The following is a 17,506-nucleotide window of genomic DNA, read 5'->3' as shown; positions in this document are numbered from 1 at the left end:
CAGGTACTTTACCCACTCGGCTGTTCATTTATTTAAATCTTACAATTATGTTCACTATACGTTTGGCATTTCGTTTTATAAGGAACTCTATCTATTGGCGACTTTACAAAATTTTGAATGATTGTGACATTCGTTATAGCGAAAGTTCGTAAACCGAGAGTTTCCTGTATATTTAATTTCAACCCATAACATATTATGCCTTGTGCAGTTAGTTTTCTAGAATCATATATAAAATCACAATCTGATTCGATGCAAAAATACAAAACAAAACGAAATTGAAATTAAAGTACAAAGTGGTATAAATCAAATCAACGGAATTTTTTAGTGGGAACAATGTGCTTGATATATTTCATAATTGCTGTGTATCTTGGTTTAATATTTTGGGACAGCTACCTGAAGATCTAGATCCAAGTGAAGTTTATTTCTCAATGCGGTTTTAATAATAGTCATTGCAGAGAAAGTCACCTCACGTAGGTACGTTGATCCAAATGGAAGGATTGCATCACTTGCTCTGCTTACCAAATCAACCGATGGATCACCCCCATGGATCATCTCGTGCACCCCACTTTGGAGACCACCGGTCTAGATGATACTGCAGTGCTTCTTTAACAGTGCACTCCATTAATTTCCCTGGAACAGAAGTTAATCTAACAGGTCTGTAATTACTTGTGTCGCCCGTTGATCCTCCTTTGTGAATTGGGGTCACTTTTGCACATCTCCAGTCCATGGTTATGTCCCCTGAGTCCAAGGAAGCTCTCATAATCATGGCGAAGGGTTTGCTTACTTCCTTTGCTGCCTCCTTTAATATAACTGGATAGATCCCATCCAGTTATATCCAACAATTTCTCCTCCACTTTGCTCTCAGTTATTACAAAATAATCTAGCTAACTGCCAGAGTTTAATACACCTCTGGCATTACCCTCCCTGAATAACTCCTCATGTGTGAATGTAGATGCAAAATACTCATTTAGTTTGTTAGCTAACTGAGCATGATCATCAACAGTTGAACCATTGATATCAAGTGGACCGATCTGATTCATTCCCTTCCTTCTAGAGTTTACATAAGTAAAGAACTCTTTGCTGTTTTCCTTTGCATCCTTTGCCAAAGATTTCTCGTAATCTGTCTTTGCCTGCCTAACCTTCTTTGTGACTTGGTTACAGACCAGCTTATTTCTATCATAGGCTTCTGTGTCACCTGTTAATTTATATGTATCAAGATTCCCAACATCTACCCTGACCTGCCTAATTCTTCAAATCCGAATCCAATGGAGAATGTCTGAGATATGTTGAAAAGGCCAGTTTGATTTAACAGTTCTCTATCAACACAGTACAGCAACTGACAAACTGATGGAAGAATAGTCAAATTTAGAACTAGATTTGCTCAGACACTGAATAGAATGTCAGTGTCATGGCTTAATGTGTAGAGGCTGTAATTTGAGAAAAACATGGCCTGACCATGTACTGAATAAAGAGTTCTAATTTTTTGGCCAGTGACTATGTTATACAAAAAGTTTTAATTTAAAACTGAAACACTACTTTTATGGAAGATATAGGAAGTTTGCTAATATTACTGCAATAATTACACTCAACCAAGCAATTAAAAATTTTACTATAAAATAAAATACTATGATACAATATCGGAAGGCTAAACTATTACAATAAAATAATTACAATAAAAATTACAAATTGTAAAAATATTACAATAAATTACGATAAAACAATTAAAAACAATACTAAAATCGTTAAAATTTGCTAAAATACCGAAACTTTCGGAGACTGCTGTCTCCTTCTTCAACAGTGTACTATTACTGCAGTGACACATCTTTAAGTAGCAGGCCCATGGCACTCAAACACGTGACTCACAAGGCACATGGTCGGCATTCCCCACATGCGCATTGGAAACAGAAATGGCTCAGGAGCATGTCAAACGGAACCAATCATCCCGTCTGAGGACAACCGCCTCAAACAGGGGGCATAAACACATACCCCTGTCCTTGTTAATAGTATTATGACTGGATGAACCGATTCGCAAGCTCTCGGGCCACTTGCGTTCCCAAAATCCATGGGCACAGTCAGTAATGACCACGTCCTCAGGGGAGATCTGATGTTGCTTGGAATGCAAGCGGCTCCGGTCCGATGGAATGCAAGTGGCTCGAAACCTTGCGAATCGGTTCATCCAGTCATAATACTATTAACAAGGACAGGGGTATGCATTTACACCCCCTGTTTGAGGTGGTTGTCCTCAAGCGGGATGATTGGTTCCATTTGACACGCTCCCGAGCCACTTCCGTTTCCGATGCGCATGTGGGGAATGCCGACCATGTGCCTGGTGAGTCACATGTTTGAGTGCCATGGGCCTGCTACTTAAAGATGTGTCACTGCAGTAGTAGTACACTGTTGAAGAAGGAGACAGCAGTCTCCGAAAGCTTCGGTATTTTAGCAAATTTTAATGATTTTAGTATTGTTTTTAATTGTTTTATCGTAATTTATTTTATGTTATTGTAATAGTTTAGTCTTCCGATATTGTATCATAGTATTTTATTTTATAGTAAAATTTTTAATCGCTTGGCTAGTGTTTGAGTGTAATTATTGCAGTATGGAATTTCCCAGCCCCATAGGCCTGTTTGAAGGTATAGTTTGCTAATATTGTTATTATAAATATACAAGAAGGGAGCTACAATAGTACAAATCCTTCCTAGTTACCTCTTTTGTAGGATGCCAGAGAACTTTTTTTACATCTTGAGAATGGGAGCTGAGAACACTGGCACATTCATATTCATCATCTTCACTAACTGAAATAAACAAGATCATCTATTATAAAGAAAGGTTCTGGCTTTGACCATAACAAGAATACATGGAAAATTTTTAAAAGAATGCAAAAAATTAATATTGCCAATTTAAAAAAAATTATATATATATATATATATATTTTTTGCATATCTGCCAACTTTCGACTTCACAAAGTTGGAGATCAGGCAATTGTAAGTTCAAGAAAAATAGATTTTTTTGGGGAAAAAAGCAGGAGTTTTTGTAGAGTCAGGTGAGGTCCCCATGGACTGGAGATTTGCAAATGTATCCCCAATTCAAAAGGGGGTTCAAAAGATGACACAAATAATTATAGACCTGTTAGTTTAACTTCTGTTCCAGGGAAAATAATGGAGTCAATGGTTAAAAAGGTGGTACAGGATATCACCTAGACAAGACAGCAGTAATAGCTCAGACTCGGCATGGGTTTGTTAAGGGGAAGTCTTGTCTGGCCAATTTGACTAGATACTACGATGTGGTCACAAAGGAACTGGATGCAAAAAATAATTTTGATATCATATACTTGGATTTCAGGAAAGCTTTTGATACTGTTGCACATGGAGACTGCTTTACAAATTGGAGCGGTATGGCATTAAGGGCAAGTTACTGAATGGATAAGGGGATGGTTGAGTGGGAGACAGCAGAAAGTGGTAATAAATGGACACTGCTCTACGTGGACTAATGTTATTAGCGGAGTGCCCCAGGGCTTGGTGCTGGGCCCATTGTTGTTTTGTGTATTTATCAATGATATTGATGAAGATATATCAGGCTTAATGTCCAAGTTTGCAGATGATACAAAGGTTGGCAGGGTTCTTAATGACAGCAAAGACAGTATGCTACTGCAACAGGATCTAGAAAAGTTAGGCAGATGGGTTCAGAAGTGGCAACTGAAGTTTAACATTTCTTTCGGGTAGCAGTAACCCAAGAGAAAAATGTACCAACTGTGTGGTACTATGCTCAGGAAGGTGGAGAATGAAAAAGACCTGGGGGTAATTGTGCAGTCAGATAGTATTAGTATTAGTATTAGTAATGGCCGCATGGTGCAAGAAAGCCTATGGCTTGTGCTGCACCAGCCAAAAAAAAAAAAAAAATCCGAACAAAACAATGATAAAAAAAAATAATAATAATAATTAATAAAAAAATAAAAAAATAAGAAATTAAACCTATCATCCTATGCACTTCCCTTACCCGAAAGTACTATCCAGATGACCTTTGAATTTCCCCAAACTGTCGGCCTCTACCACCCATGAAGGTAACTTATTCCAGTAATTTATAACTCGCTGGCTAAAATAAAACTTCCTGCAGTCCAATCTAAACATTTCCCCCCGTAACTTGAATTTATGTCCCCTAGTTCTAGCATCATTTATAATCTTGAAAATTTCGTCCTCATTCATTTTACTGATGCCTCTACGAGCCTTTAAACACCTCAATCAAATCTCCTCTAAGGTGTCTAGTTTCCAAACTCTGCAACCCACATATTCGAAGTCTTTCTTCATAAGGACGCCCCTTTGCCGATCTCACCAGGCGAGTTACCCTTCTTTGCACCCTTTCAAGAAGCTCGATGTCTTTCTTTAGGTGCAGTCTCCATACTTGAACACAGTATTCCAAGTGTGGTCTAACATAAGCCTTATATAATGGGATTATCACGTCCCTATCTCTACTTGCAAAAGTTCGATAGATCATCGATAGGACACCATGGGCCTTCCTTGCAACCTGTTTACAATGCTCAGAGAATTTCATGTCTGACCGTATCATAACACCCAAGTCCCTTTCCTCCAGTACTGGGTTTAGTTGAACTCCACCAAGTGAATAAGTTATTTTGGGATTACTGTTTCCCAGGTGTAATACCTTACACTTGGTTGGATTAAAGCACAGTTGCCATTTTTCTGACCATTCCTGAAGTCTATCTAGGTCTCTCTGAAGAAGCTCAGCTTGACAGTGATCATTAACTACTCTACCAATGAAGTTCTCTGAGCAGTGCGGACGGGCTGCCAGAGCAGGTCATGGAGTTTTGTCAATGATATATACGCACTTTACTAGCAGAGACAAGGAGGTGATTATCCCTTTCTATAAGGCAATGGTCAGGCCACACCTTGAGTACTGTATATAGATCTGGAGGACTCATTTTAGGAAGGATGTAGAGTTGCTAGAATGAGTACAGAGAAGGGCAACAAGATTGGAGAGGAACGTGCTTACGAAGAAAGGCTTAAGTTCTGCAAGTCGCAGCATCTGGAAATTAGGCACCTGCAAGGTGATCTGCTCGAGGTGTATAAGTCCTTGAATGGTTTGAGCAGGCTCAATGCTGACGGAATATTTCCGCTTGCTCAGATTAAGAACCTGAGGGGGCATAGATTCAAATTGAGGAAAGACAGTTGTAGAACAGATGTGCAGAAGTTTGCCTTTAGCCAGTGGGTAGTTGATTGCTGGAACAGACTTCCATCTGTTGTGGAAGTTGGTAGCTTAAATAAATTTAAGGCTGAACTAGACAAACATTTGGAGTGATTGGATGGGTGAAATGAGAAGGTTTTTTTTTTTTGGCTGATGCTGTATAAGCTTGCTTTCTTGCATCATATGCCTCAACTAAAGCTAAAAGTCCCCATCACACTAGAAATTAAATTTTACTGAGAACATAGAAATTTATTATTAAAATATACACACAGGATTGTTTACCAGTATAGTATTCTTTCCTTAGAAATATGAGCATACCTAGGATTTTCTGTTAAACGTCGACCTTCCAATTACTGTAACAATGCAATTATCTTTACTCTTTCCAAAACTGGAAAGATCCCCAAACCATAAACTGTTGAACTATCTATCTGAAACCTTTGAAATAATTAATAACTTCCTTTCAAATAATAGATAAATAACTCAAAAATACAAATAATAGATAAATAACTCAAAAATACAAATAAAGATAAAAAAGTAGATAAGAAAATAAACTAATTATGTGCTTCCCTCCTCATGTAAGTAATTATTCAGTTCAACTTTGAATCTCTCCAAGCTGTCAACCTCAACCCCATGGAGGTAACATGTTCCAGTAATCAACAACTTGCTCACTAAAAGAAAACTTCCTACAATCCAATCTAAGCCTCTTTTGCCGTAATTTGAATTTGTGATCCCAGTTTTAGAATCCTTCATAACAGTGAAAATTTCACCTTCATTCATTTTACTATCCCTTCTCAAAGCCTCACAGACTTCAATGAAATCCTTGTAAAGGCAGAGATTCCCAATGAGGGTCAACTGTCTTGAAAGAGGAGTCGATATATGCTAAGGGGTCAACGGGCAAATTATATAATAATATAACAATAATAATAAATATAAAAAATATAATAACATATAATTTTAAAATATAACTATAAACATTAGACTTGTCTTTTTAATTTTCAGTTTTAACAATTTGGTATGAAAATTTTACCGCTAGGCAACAGAACCAAATCCAGAAGTGAGAAATGGTTCTGCCGTTTTATGGCAGAACCATTTCTCATGATACACTTGCATCTACTAAGTAACAATGATTAAAAGCTGCCGGAAGTTAACTGACAAATCTGTCACAGTTAAACTCACAGTGTTGCCATCTGAACTGATGGAACATAGGCACATTACGCATTTAAACGCTACTGTATGTTATTTCAAAAAATAACATATTACAATTTTGATAACAGTAGTTTTTAGGAAGACCTTTATACCATGTTGCTCCAAAAAAAAGAGAAGTGCAGTCTATATTCGCACGATTATTTAACACTGGGATTTATTTCTTTGCCTGGAAATGAATCAATAACATTGTGTCTCTTATGCGAGAAAACCTTTCAGAACGATACTATGAAACCATCAAAGATGAAAGACCACCAGAAAGGATGCGTCCAAGTGCAAAGACATGGATTTTGAACTAAAATATCTTAAAGATAAATTTATAATGTTCTACAACAGGTTTAAAATCGTTTTTGAAACCTTCAGTTTGTAGAAATTCTGAAGGAGGATTGGAAGCCTTTTATAACATATCACTCTTAATTGCATATTTAGTATGCTTTCCGAGGAGGGCAAGCCAGCCTCAGTAGGTGCTGGTCCCAAGCCTGGATAAACGGTGAGGGTTGGCATCAGGAAGGGCATCCGGCCATAAAAAAAATATGCCAAAACAAAAGAAAATGATAGAATGACGGAAAATAGATGTGGAATGGCTAGGGCATACCCCATAAGTGACGCGCAGTCGCTTATGGGGTACATCGCCCGAAAATTGTGAGAAAAGGGTCAGGGCTACCGAACAAAGGACGGGTTCGGTTAAAGAAGTCAGTCCAGCTAGAGAAGAAAAGTGTTAGAATAGGAACATTGAACATTGGGATGATGAATGGAAAGAGTAGAGAGATTGTGGATTTGATGTAAAGAAGAAGAGTGAAGATCCTATGCCCACAAGAGACAAGGTGGAAGGGAAATAAAGCAAAAGAGCTTGGTGAAAGGTACAAGTTGTTCTTTAGGGGAGTGGATTGGAGTAGGTATTGTAGTTGATAAGGAGTTAAAAGATGGAGTGTGTGAGGTTAACAGAAGGAGTGATAGGATTATGAGCATCAAACTGGAAGTGGGGTGGACACTTGACCACAATAGTATGTGCTTATGCCCCGCAAGTAGGATGCGGGGAAAAAGAAAAGGGCAGTTTTTGAATGGAAATGGATCAAGTGGTCATGGCAATACCTGAGAAAGAGAGGTTGATTGTTGGGGTGATTTAAATGGACATTTAGGAAGAAGCAAGAGAGAGGACGGAAGAGTGTATGGAAGGTGGAGTATTGGGGAAAGAAATAGAGAAGGGGAGGGGATAGTAGAACCCGCAGTGGACCACGACTATCGACCTAGCGACAGTTAACTCCTACTTCGAAAAGAAAGAAAGCCAGCTGATAACATACAAGAGTGGGGAAAGGACAAGCCAGATTGACTATATCATGTGCCGTAGGAGGCATCTAAAGGAAATGAGGAACAGCAAGGTGATAAACGGAGAAAGTGTGTCTGCACAACATAGATTGGTTGATTGGGAGGTTGCAGTGGACAAAAGTAGGAAATATTCAAGACAGAGGGAGAAAAGGATAAAATGGTGGAGATTGAAAGAGGAGGGTTTGAGGAAGGAGTTTAGGGAAAAGGTGCTAAAAGGAATAAAGTTACCGGAAGAAGTGCAAGAGTGGTGGAAGTTAAATAGTTGTATCATAAGGAAAGTTGGAAAAGAGTTGTTGGGGAAAACATCAGGAAAGAGGGTACTGGAGGGAAAGGAGGCTAGGTGGTAGAATGAGGAAGTGCAATTGGTGATAAAACAAAAGAAGGAGATGAAGAAAAGATGCGATTTAACAGGTAGCCAGGAAGATAAAGCATATAAATTAGCAAATAAGGAGGCAAAAATGGCTGTGGCAATAGCAAAGGCAGTAGATGAGGCCTATGGGGAACTGGAAAGGAAAGATGGAGATAGGCAATTGATGAGAATAGCCAAAGCAAGAGACAAGGCATCAAAGGACTTCTCATCAATAAAACAGATAAAAGATGAGAGGGGAGTGGTTATACAGGACCAGGAGAAGGTTAAGGAAAGGTGGAAAGACTATTTTAAGACGTTATTAAATGAGGAAAACCCAAGAGCATTATGTGAGGATGGAGATGAATGTAAGAGTAGTGGAAGGCATAAGCAGGAAAGAAGTGGAAAGCGCACTCAGAAAAATGAAGAGGGGGAAAGCAGTAGGTGTTGATCAGATACCAGTAGAGGTATGGAGAAGTCTGGGAGAAGAAGGGATCGATATCCTATGGGACTTTATGGAAAAACCGTGGCAGCAGGAGAGAATACCCCACAAGTGGAGGGAAAATATACTGGTGCCAATCTATAAAGGAAAGGGTGATGTGCAGGAATGTGGGAACTACAGGGGAATAAAGTTAATGTCTCATTCGATGAAGATCTGGGAAAGAATTCTGGAAGGAAGAATAAGGCAGGAGACGGAAATAGGAGAGGTACAGTTTGGTTACATGCCGAGAAGAGGAACAGATGCGGTCTTTGCTTTAAGGCAGGTGATGGAAAGATACAGGAAGATGAAAGTGGAGTTGCACATGGTGTTCACAGACCTGGAAAAAGCATATGATAGAGTGGCCCAGACAAGAGGTATGGAGATGCATGAGGGAGAAGGTGCATCAGAAAAGTACATAAGGCTTGTGAAGGAAATGTACAAGGGAGCGGTGATGACTCAGGTTAAGAGTAGTGTAGGTATGACTGAGGGGTTCTATGTAGAAGTTGGACTGCACCAGGGATCAGCTCTTAGCCCATATTTGTTTGATCTGGTAATGGATGTGTTGGTGAGAGAAGTGAAGAGTAGAGCACCATGGAGTATGCTATTCGCGGATGATATCATACTGTGCGAACCATCCCAAGGAAAGGTAGAGAAGAAATTGGAGGAATGGAGGAAAGCATTGGAAGAGAGAGGCATGAAGATAAGTAGAACAAAGACAGAATATATGGTATTGAATGGAGAAGATGAGAGTTCTGTAAAACTGCAGGAGGAAAAGCTACCATCAGTTTCGAAATTTAAGTATCTGGGATTGAATGCTGAGAGGGATGCAATGTGGATGGTTGAACTGGAGAAAGATGCGTGGGGTGCTGTGTGATAAGAAAGTAAATTGTAAAATGAAGGGAAGAGTGTATAAAACTGTGGTTAGACCCACATTGATGTACGGTGCTGAGAAATGGGCAATTACAAGGGCCCAGGAGAAGAAGATGGAAGTTGCGGAGATGAGGATGCTAAGATGGGTGTGTGTGTGTGTGTGTGTGTGTGGTGTGACGAGGAAGGACAGGATAAGAAATGAATACATCACAGGTACAGTTAAGGTGGGCCTCTGAGTAAAAAAATGCAGGAATCTAGGTTGAGGTGGCTTGGACATGTGGAATGAAGAAGTGAGGAGTATGTGGGGAAGAAGTGTGAAAAGTTGGAGGTGATAGGGAAGAGGGGGAGACCTAAGCTGAGATGGAAGAAGAAGGCGGCAGAGGATTTAAAAGAGAAAGGATGGAGGAGAGAGGAAGCCCAGGATAGGGAGGAATGGAGGAAAAGAGTTAAGGACGGAAATGCCGACCCCATATAAATGTGGGAAGAAGGCAAAGATAAAGAAGAAGAAGTATGCTTTCCGAATCAAGATGGGGGGGGGCTAATACCTATACTTTAAGAACTTCTGGCCTTGGACTTTGCTATTCTGTTGCAGAGTATTGCTGTCCAGTCTGGCAAAATTCTGCCCACACAAACCTCATTGACACCCAACTAAACCAAACTATGAGAAACATCACTGGCTCAAAGATGCCTATCAAAACTGAATGGTTGCCAGTCCTTTTTTTTTTTTTATTTTTTTTTTTATTTTTATTTTTTTTTGATTTGGTAGTTGTTGGCGCATCGGCTTCTGTGGCCATATTGCACCTCCCAAGGTTTTTGCAGTACTTTGATCCAAGCCCGAGGCGGGAATCGAACCCGCGACCTTTGGGTTGCCGGGCAGGTACTTTACCCACTCGGCTAGCCCAGTCGGCCCCAGTCCTTTTTAACATCAATCCTCCCTATCTTCGAAGACAGGAAAAGACAATTAAACAGCTGTGGCATATCCAAACCAGGACAGAGCTACCTCTGCACGATGACATCTTGAATGCATCTCCACAACGACTGAACAGTAGGCACCCGATCAGGAGTGATCCTTCACTATTTGAACAGGATATCCCAACCCGTGTTGCTTGGCAGCAAGAATGGGATCTTAATGCTAATCAGATTCCCAACTCCAATCTTATTGACAGAGTTGTTGTTGTTGTTGTTTTTGGTTTTTAGGAGCATTAGCAACTAAGGCCATATTGCTCTGGGGATATGTGGTGGTCATTCCCTGACCTTTCCGCATCTTCCGTATTTGGTGGTCACGGGCTCGAACCCCAGTCTAATCAAGAAGCGTGTATTACGCACTGCCCACCTGGCTACGGATGCGCCTCTATTGACAGAGGGGACAAATCCATAGCAAGTCGTGATTTATGGAAGAAGATAAACCACTTAGAAGTGATTGTATTACCTGTGCCAAATCAGAACATAGATGGGGCTTCAGAAATTCTCCCCTTGTGCTGGTGGAACTGTAGATGATTAACATTAACGTGATGCTTCACATATAAAATCAAGCCATTTCAATAAAGCATTGAAATGGCTTGATTTGCTTTAAACTTTGGACTAGTTCAATTCCTATTGTTTTTTTTTGTATGTTTTTTTTTTTTTGGTATTAAGTACTTGTTAATTTTTATTATTTAGCTGTACTATTTTATTTATTATTCATCTCAGATATTACTAATTATCAATTAAATTAAGCACAATTATTGATTTTGATTAATTACAATTTACAAATGTAATTTTATTTTGTAAATTTTGTGCACACATCTTTGTACTCAATGCATTTGAAATAAATAAACTCTTAATTGCAAAAATAAGTATTTGCATACAGCTGGGCAGCAACTAATATTGCTAATCAGTACAAGAAATTCTAAGCTCTGTCACGAAAATGGATCCGGGTCCAGTATTAAAAAGCATTCTGCTAAGTAACAATACAGTTCAATGTCATAGTGATAAAATGGCTTGAAGATACCAAAGAAAAAAAAAAAAAAAAAAAAAAAACTGTGATTTCTAAATTGCAGACAACTAAATTTTGCTGTACAACTGGATGAGAGAACATTTGCAAATTTAAGCACTCTTATGGATTATGTACGTTATTATAGCCCAAGAATAAATGACAATAACGGAAGAATTTCTTTTGCTAAAAAAATAAATAAATAAATAAAATTTTAAAAAGTATACAACAAAAGAAATGATTTTTCTGTGCTTTGAAAAATACAAGAAAAAATATATTCCTATTACTAATATTGTTGCAGCTGCTTTTGATGGAGTACCAGTAATGGTTAGCAAATAGAGGGTTTTTAAAGATGAAGAAAAAGATTCCTGATGTTAAAACTGTACATTGTGTTTTACACAGGCAGCATTTGGTTGCAAAAAACATGTAAAAAACTCCACGTTGTTTGCAAGTGTTAAATCAATAAATGTCAAATCCTTGAATGATCTACACTGGCATTAAAAGAAAGTGCATCACCTAGGAATTTCACATTTCTAACCCTTTTTCGCGATGGTATGTTATATTAAGGACTAGCATCACAAATAAAAATATAAACAAAAAGATATTTATTAATAGTTAAAGCAAAGTTAAGTAATATTTGACAGGTGCTCTCAAAATATTCCAAAATGAGCATTTGCAACCTTTATACAACAGTTTTGGTAAATATGACAATTATGGCTGAAATGTTATCAGAAGTCCTCAATTTGCTTCAGTTTATCATTTTAAATGGAAAAAAAATGAAAAGTTCACCAGGTGCAATATATTTAGTTGAACCACCTCTGGCCCTGATGACAGCAGCACACCATCGAGGCATTAACAAGATCAATTTCTGAAGGTAATCAACTGATAGTTGATTATCTGATAGTTGATAATCAACTGATTATCAACTATCAGATAATCACGAATTATGGCTTCCTGAAATTCACGAAGGGTATTTGGTTTCGGTTTCTTTCTGGCAACTGCAGATTCCACACGATGCCAACAGTTCTCTCTAGGATTCAGGTCCGGGCTGTTTTCTTAGCTGTTCCAACCATTTTCAAATGGTTGGAACAGCTAAGAGTTGTTCCAACCATTTTTTCACCTGTAACAAATGTAAACACATTACTGTCGAACCTCTAATGCAGAAATAAAGATAAAGTAACTACAGAAGTGCTTACTTACACTTTTTGCCCGATGACAAAGAGCAGAGCCATCCTGAAAGATGTGCAGTTACTTGGCAGGTTGAAATGCATTTACAGAACCTTTTATAAAATGCAGATGATAGGAAATGCACCCCCCATATCATTTGGCTTGTAGGGAATTTCACTGTAGACACCATACAGTCTGGATGGTATTCTTCACCACATCTATGGCGACTCGTTTATCTTCCATCAGAGCCATGAAGGTTGAATTTCTTCTCAGCCGAGAAAATAATTGACTTCCACCGCTCGGAGGTCCATTTGGCATGCTCCTTACACCAAATTAATAGGGCCTCTTTCATTTTTTGTGAGTAGGGGCTTCTTTTTAGGACAACGGGCTACAAGTCCATTTTTGAAGAGGTGTCTTCTGACTGTTACTGCACTTGCTACCACTCCTGTATGTTCTTCCCATTCTCTTGTCAGCTCAGACGAAGAAGATTTATGGTTTTTAAGGCATAAGCCTTCAAAACATGGTCCTGTTTTGGCATAGAGACTCGTTTGCATCCGGTTCCTTTTTTCCTATCAGCAGAACCAGTATTCTTGAGTTTGAAAAGAAATCTACTCACTGTCAACTGCTTACAAGACACTCTATAAGCAATGTGACGGGAAGAACATCCTTCCTCACGTAAAGCAACAATAGCACTTTCTTCGTGGCGTCAACTGCATGTAACTCTCTATCTTGGCACAAGCAAGGAATGACTAAAACTCTTGCAGAGCGTGCTTATATAGCTCGAAGTAGCAGCTGATGCAATATTATGTCATCGCCTACATGTTAATCTTTTCTGATACAATCTTTAAGAAATATTGCCATATACTTACATTATTCAGATGACAATTACAATTTTAAGGGGTGATGCACTTTCTTTGAACACCGGTGTATTTGATCAATTATGCAATCAAAATGATGAAATTTACAACCACCTGCTTTTACACTCAGAATTAAGTCTCATAAAAGAAATTGTTTACAATGTTTGACCAAACTTTTTGATTCTGTAATAGAATTTCTTCTTGAAATAAGGAAACAGTTAACAACAAAATTAATTGAATCAAAAAAAAAAAGCATGGGTTTTACTTAGCTGATATATATTGAAAGTTTATATGATATCCAAACAAGACTAAGACAGAGATATGATTATAACTCAAATTTAGACAATTATTCTTGGGTTTTGATTCAAAATGGGCCTATTTATATCTAATTTAAATCGAAGAAATTTTCGCTATTTTACTAACTTGTCATGCCTGACAATTATGGATAAAGATACAATTTCAGACAATGATTTGCTGAAGAAACTGAAATACTTTAACAATAGATTTCAAGATCTTCATATGACTGGACCAGAATGGATTCTACAACTGTTTCAGTGTGATGTATCTCAAGTTGAATTTATTTTAAATGAAGAATTAACTGAAATGACAGAAGATTGAGGTAAAATCTGTATTTCAAACTAAAGGATATGCCTCCTATTGGAATAATGAAGATATGTGAAATAAATATCCTAAATTAAAAACTACGGCAGATCCACTTTTTGTTAACTTTCCCCAGTTCTTATCTAGCGGAAACTGGATTCAGCCATATTAATAATTTACTGAGAAAAAAAAGGAACAGGCTGAACATATCAGAAGATGGGGATCTACGGATCAAAGTAAGTAATTTTAGCCCAGATACTATACAGCTTATTGCCAACCATCAACCACAAGTGTCTCATTAACAATTAATGCTAATGATTAAAATAGTTATGTAACAGGCTGTGATTTTTACAAAACTAAAATGACAATAATAAACGAAATAATTTTTACTGTGCGTTTTGTTACTTACCTATGTATTATAATTATTTTATATTTTTTTAATAAATAATTAAATATTATTAACAGATTTTTCTTATAATCCTTCCAATTATAATGTGTGCACTTTTTGGATGGAGTCAAAAGAAAAAAATGCATTTTTAATCATTTTTTAAGAATTTTTTTAGACATTTTTTATATGTGTAGGGTAAAAAAGGTTGGAAACCCCTGCAACCTGTAAGCTGTCTGGTTGCCAAGCTCTGTAGTCCACAAAGCTTTTCCTCACGTGGTTTGCCATTTTACAGATATCATCATGTGTGTTGTTCTTCTTCAGACCTTTTGAAGACGCTCAATATTTTTTCTTAGGTGAGGTCTCCATATTTGGACACCGTAATCCAAGTGAACTCTTACAGCTGCATTATACAGTGGGATTATAACCTCCATATCTCTAGAGGCTACTGATTAACAAACCACTGATAGGACATTATGGGCCTTCCTGGCAGCATGTCTAATTGCTCAGAGAACTTCATATCCACCCATATCATGACTTCAAGATCCTTTTTTCCTCCTCTAATGTTTTTAAATTCAATCACACCAATGTGCAAGTTATTTCAGGGTTGCTATTCCCAATGTGTAAAACCTAGCATTTTGCTGTGTTAAAACAGAGCTTCCACTTTTCTGGGCATACTTGAAGCCTAAGCACCTGAATGAATTAAACCCCCAACTGCAAGAAGGAAAAAAAACAAAAAAAAAAAAAAAAACTCATAACATCAATATAAAGGGTGTTTCAAAAATGATGGTCAATAATTTAAAGGTGAAAAGTACAAATTAAAATAAGCGAAAAAGTGTTAGTGAACATCAGGCTGCAAATGAACCGTTTCGGAGATAATGCACATTTTCTGTTAAGATCCACCACTGATTATGGGAGCACTCAGAGGGTAGTCTGTATTGCTGAGACCATGTACACACTGGATATGGTAGGGGTACAATAACTGGCAATGTACAATTAGCCACACACTGATATGACTCAGTACACTCTTTTGCAGAGCAACCCTCCTTGTCGAAATTCCTGGATTTTGTTCTATTCTTTCTAACACCTTTTCCTCAACATCAGGTGTTATGCTCCTGGGCTTACCTGCTCATATCCCATGTGTGAAGTGCCCATGTTCTCTAAGGCGCTGATAGGCTGCCTTCGGTGGGGAAATGCTTCTTGGTACAAACGTGCAGCCTCAAGTGCACTGCCGTTGGCTTTACCATACATGAAGTGCCCACATACTCTTTGTTGCAGTAACCTCTTTCCATGTTGACTAGCCTTTGACAAGTTTTTATTTTTTTATTGTTAGTTGTTGACGCATCGCTTCTGTGGCCATAATGCACTTCCCAAGGTTTTTGACTACTCTGATCCAAGCCCGAGGCGGGATTCAAACCCACGACCTTTAGGTTGCCAGGCAAGCACTTTACCCACCCAGCTAGCCGGCCCATTGACAAATACTAGTATGCCTGCTGCATCTCAGAGCATTGAGAAAGGGGAAAGGGAGAGAATGAGCATAACCTAACCTAAACAAACAAGTCAGTGGTGGATCCCAACTAGAAATGTGCAATATCTCGAAAATGATTCACTTAAGGACCCATGTTTATTAGGCTTTTTTTGTATATTGTAGTCTGTACAGTTCACCTTTAAATGGTGAACAGTGGTAGAGAATGAAAGGGACTTGGGGGTGGTTGTGCAGGCAGATATGAAGTTCTCTGAGCAGTGCAGACGGGCTGCAAGAGTAGCTCATGGAGTATTGTCAATGATATACAGGAATTTTTCCAGCAGGGATAAGGAGGTGATTATTCCATTGTATAGGGCAATGGTCAGGCCACACCTGGAGTACTGTATACAGGTCTGGAGGCCTCATTTCAAGAAGGATGTAGAGCTGCTGGAACGAGTACAGAGAAGGGCAACAAGATTAGTGAATGGAACAAAGGGGTGCTCTTACGAAGAAAGGCTTAAGTTTTGCAAATTACAGTGTCTGGAGACTAGGCACCAGCGAGGTGATCTGATAGAGGTGTATAAAGCCTTGAACGGTTTAAGCATGCTCAATGCTGATGGGATTCTTCCTCTAGCTCAGAAAAATCACCTGAGAGGGCATAAATTCAAATTGAGGAAAGACAAATGTAGGATAGACGTGCGGAAATTTGCCTTTAGCCAGCGGGTGGTTGGTTGGTGGAACAGACTTCCATCCCTTGTGGTGGAGGTTGATAGCCTAAATAAGTTTAAGGCTCAGCTGGACAGGTATTTTGAACGAACAGAGGGGTGAAGTGGAAGTGGGTTTTTTTTTTTTTTTTTGGCTGATGCTGCATAAGCTTGCTTTCTTGCATCAAATGCCTCTACTAATGCTAATGCTAATTCTAATGCTAAATTATTGACCATCACTTTTGAAACACCCTGTATGATAACATAAGTGTTTTAAATAAAATTTGGCTCTGGAAAATTAAATTAAAAATAATACTTTTAGTTCTTTCTGAAACTTGCCAATCATTAAGTTTGAGTGAGCTGTATCTAAAGTCCAACTGTTACTCAAATAATATTGCACTGTTGAAAAATGAGTTTGAAATTAGATTTTGGGCTTTGTGAAATGAAACATTGTTCAATGTAAAAAAAAACAAAAAGAAAAAAAAAGGCAGATAAAGATTTACAAATGGAGCTCAGTGAACATAATGTTTATTATGCTGAGCCACTCACTGAAATGAGTTACACACATTTCAGTGAGTGGCTCAGTTCTAAGAGAAAAGTTCAGTGGGGCTGAATAAACTTATTTCTATTCACCTGCAGAATGATTCCCAAAGATAAATAAGTTTGCCTCTCTTTCTCATGCTCATGTGCAAACAAACACCTTCCCACATCCATACAGTTTTATCCCTACTGCAAGTGGCAAGGTACTGGCCAGATGATGACCAAGCTACACCCTTTATTTCATTTTCATGATCTTCAAGAGTTGCAATACATTCAAACTGGCCACTTTTCTTGCAGACTGTAGCATCAAAACTTGCTGTGGGGCTGAATAAACTTATTTCTATTCACCTGCAGAATGATTCCCAAAGATAAATAAGTTTGCCTCTCTCTCTCATGC

At 38.3% G+C, this 17,506-nt stretch overlaps 1 protein-coding gene across 2 annotated transcripts in view; it reads right to left on the bottom strand.

The window, feature by feature from the left end:
• Window positions 1–17,506, bottom strand: part of Ciao1 (cytosolic iron-sulfur assembly component 1) — a 66,512-nt gene that overhangs the window by 31,761 nt on the left and 17,245 nt on the right. For both annotated transcript variants that reach the window (XM_090385353.1, XM_090385354.1), the window contains exon 4: window positions 2,704–2,792. In XM_090385353.1, coding sequence (XP_090241479.1) covers window positions 2,704–2,792 — 89 coding nt within the window. The remainder of the gene's footprint in view (window positions 1–2,703; window positions 2,793–17,506) is intronic.

The sequence above is a fragment of the Mastigoproctus giganteus genome, chromosome 11, assembly GCF_048544385.1.
Source record: "Mastigoproctus giganteus isolate SK-2022 chromosome 11, ASM4854438v1, whole genome shotgun sequence".
In the NCBI taxonomy this organism is placed as follows: Eukaryota; Metazoa; Arthropoda; class Arachnida; order Uropygi; family Thelyphonidae; genus Mastigoproctus; species Mastigoproctus giganteus.
This window is presented reverse-complemented; position numbering and strand designations above follow the sequence as displayed.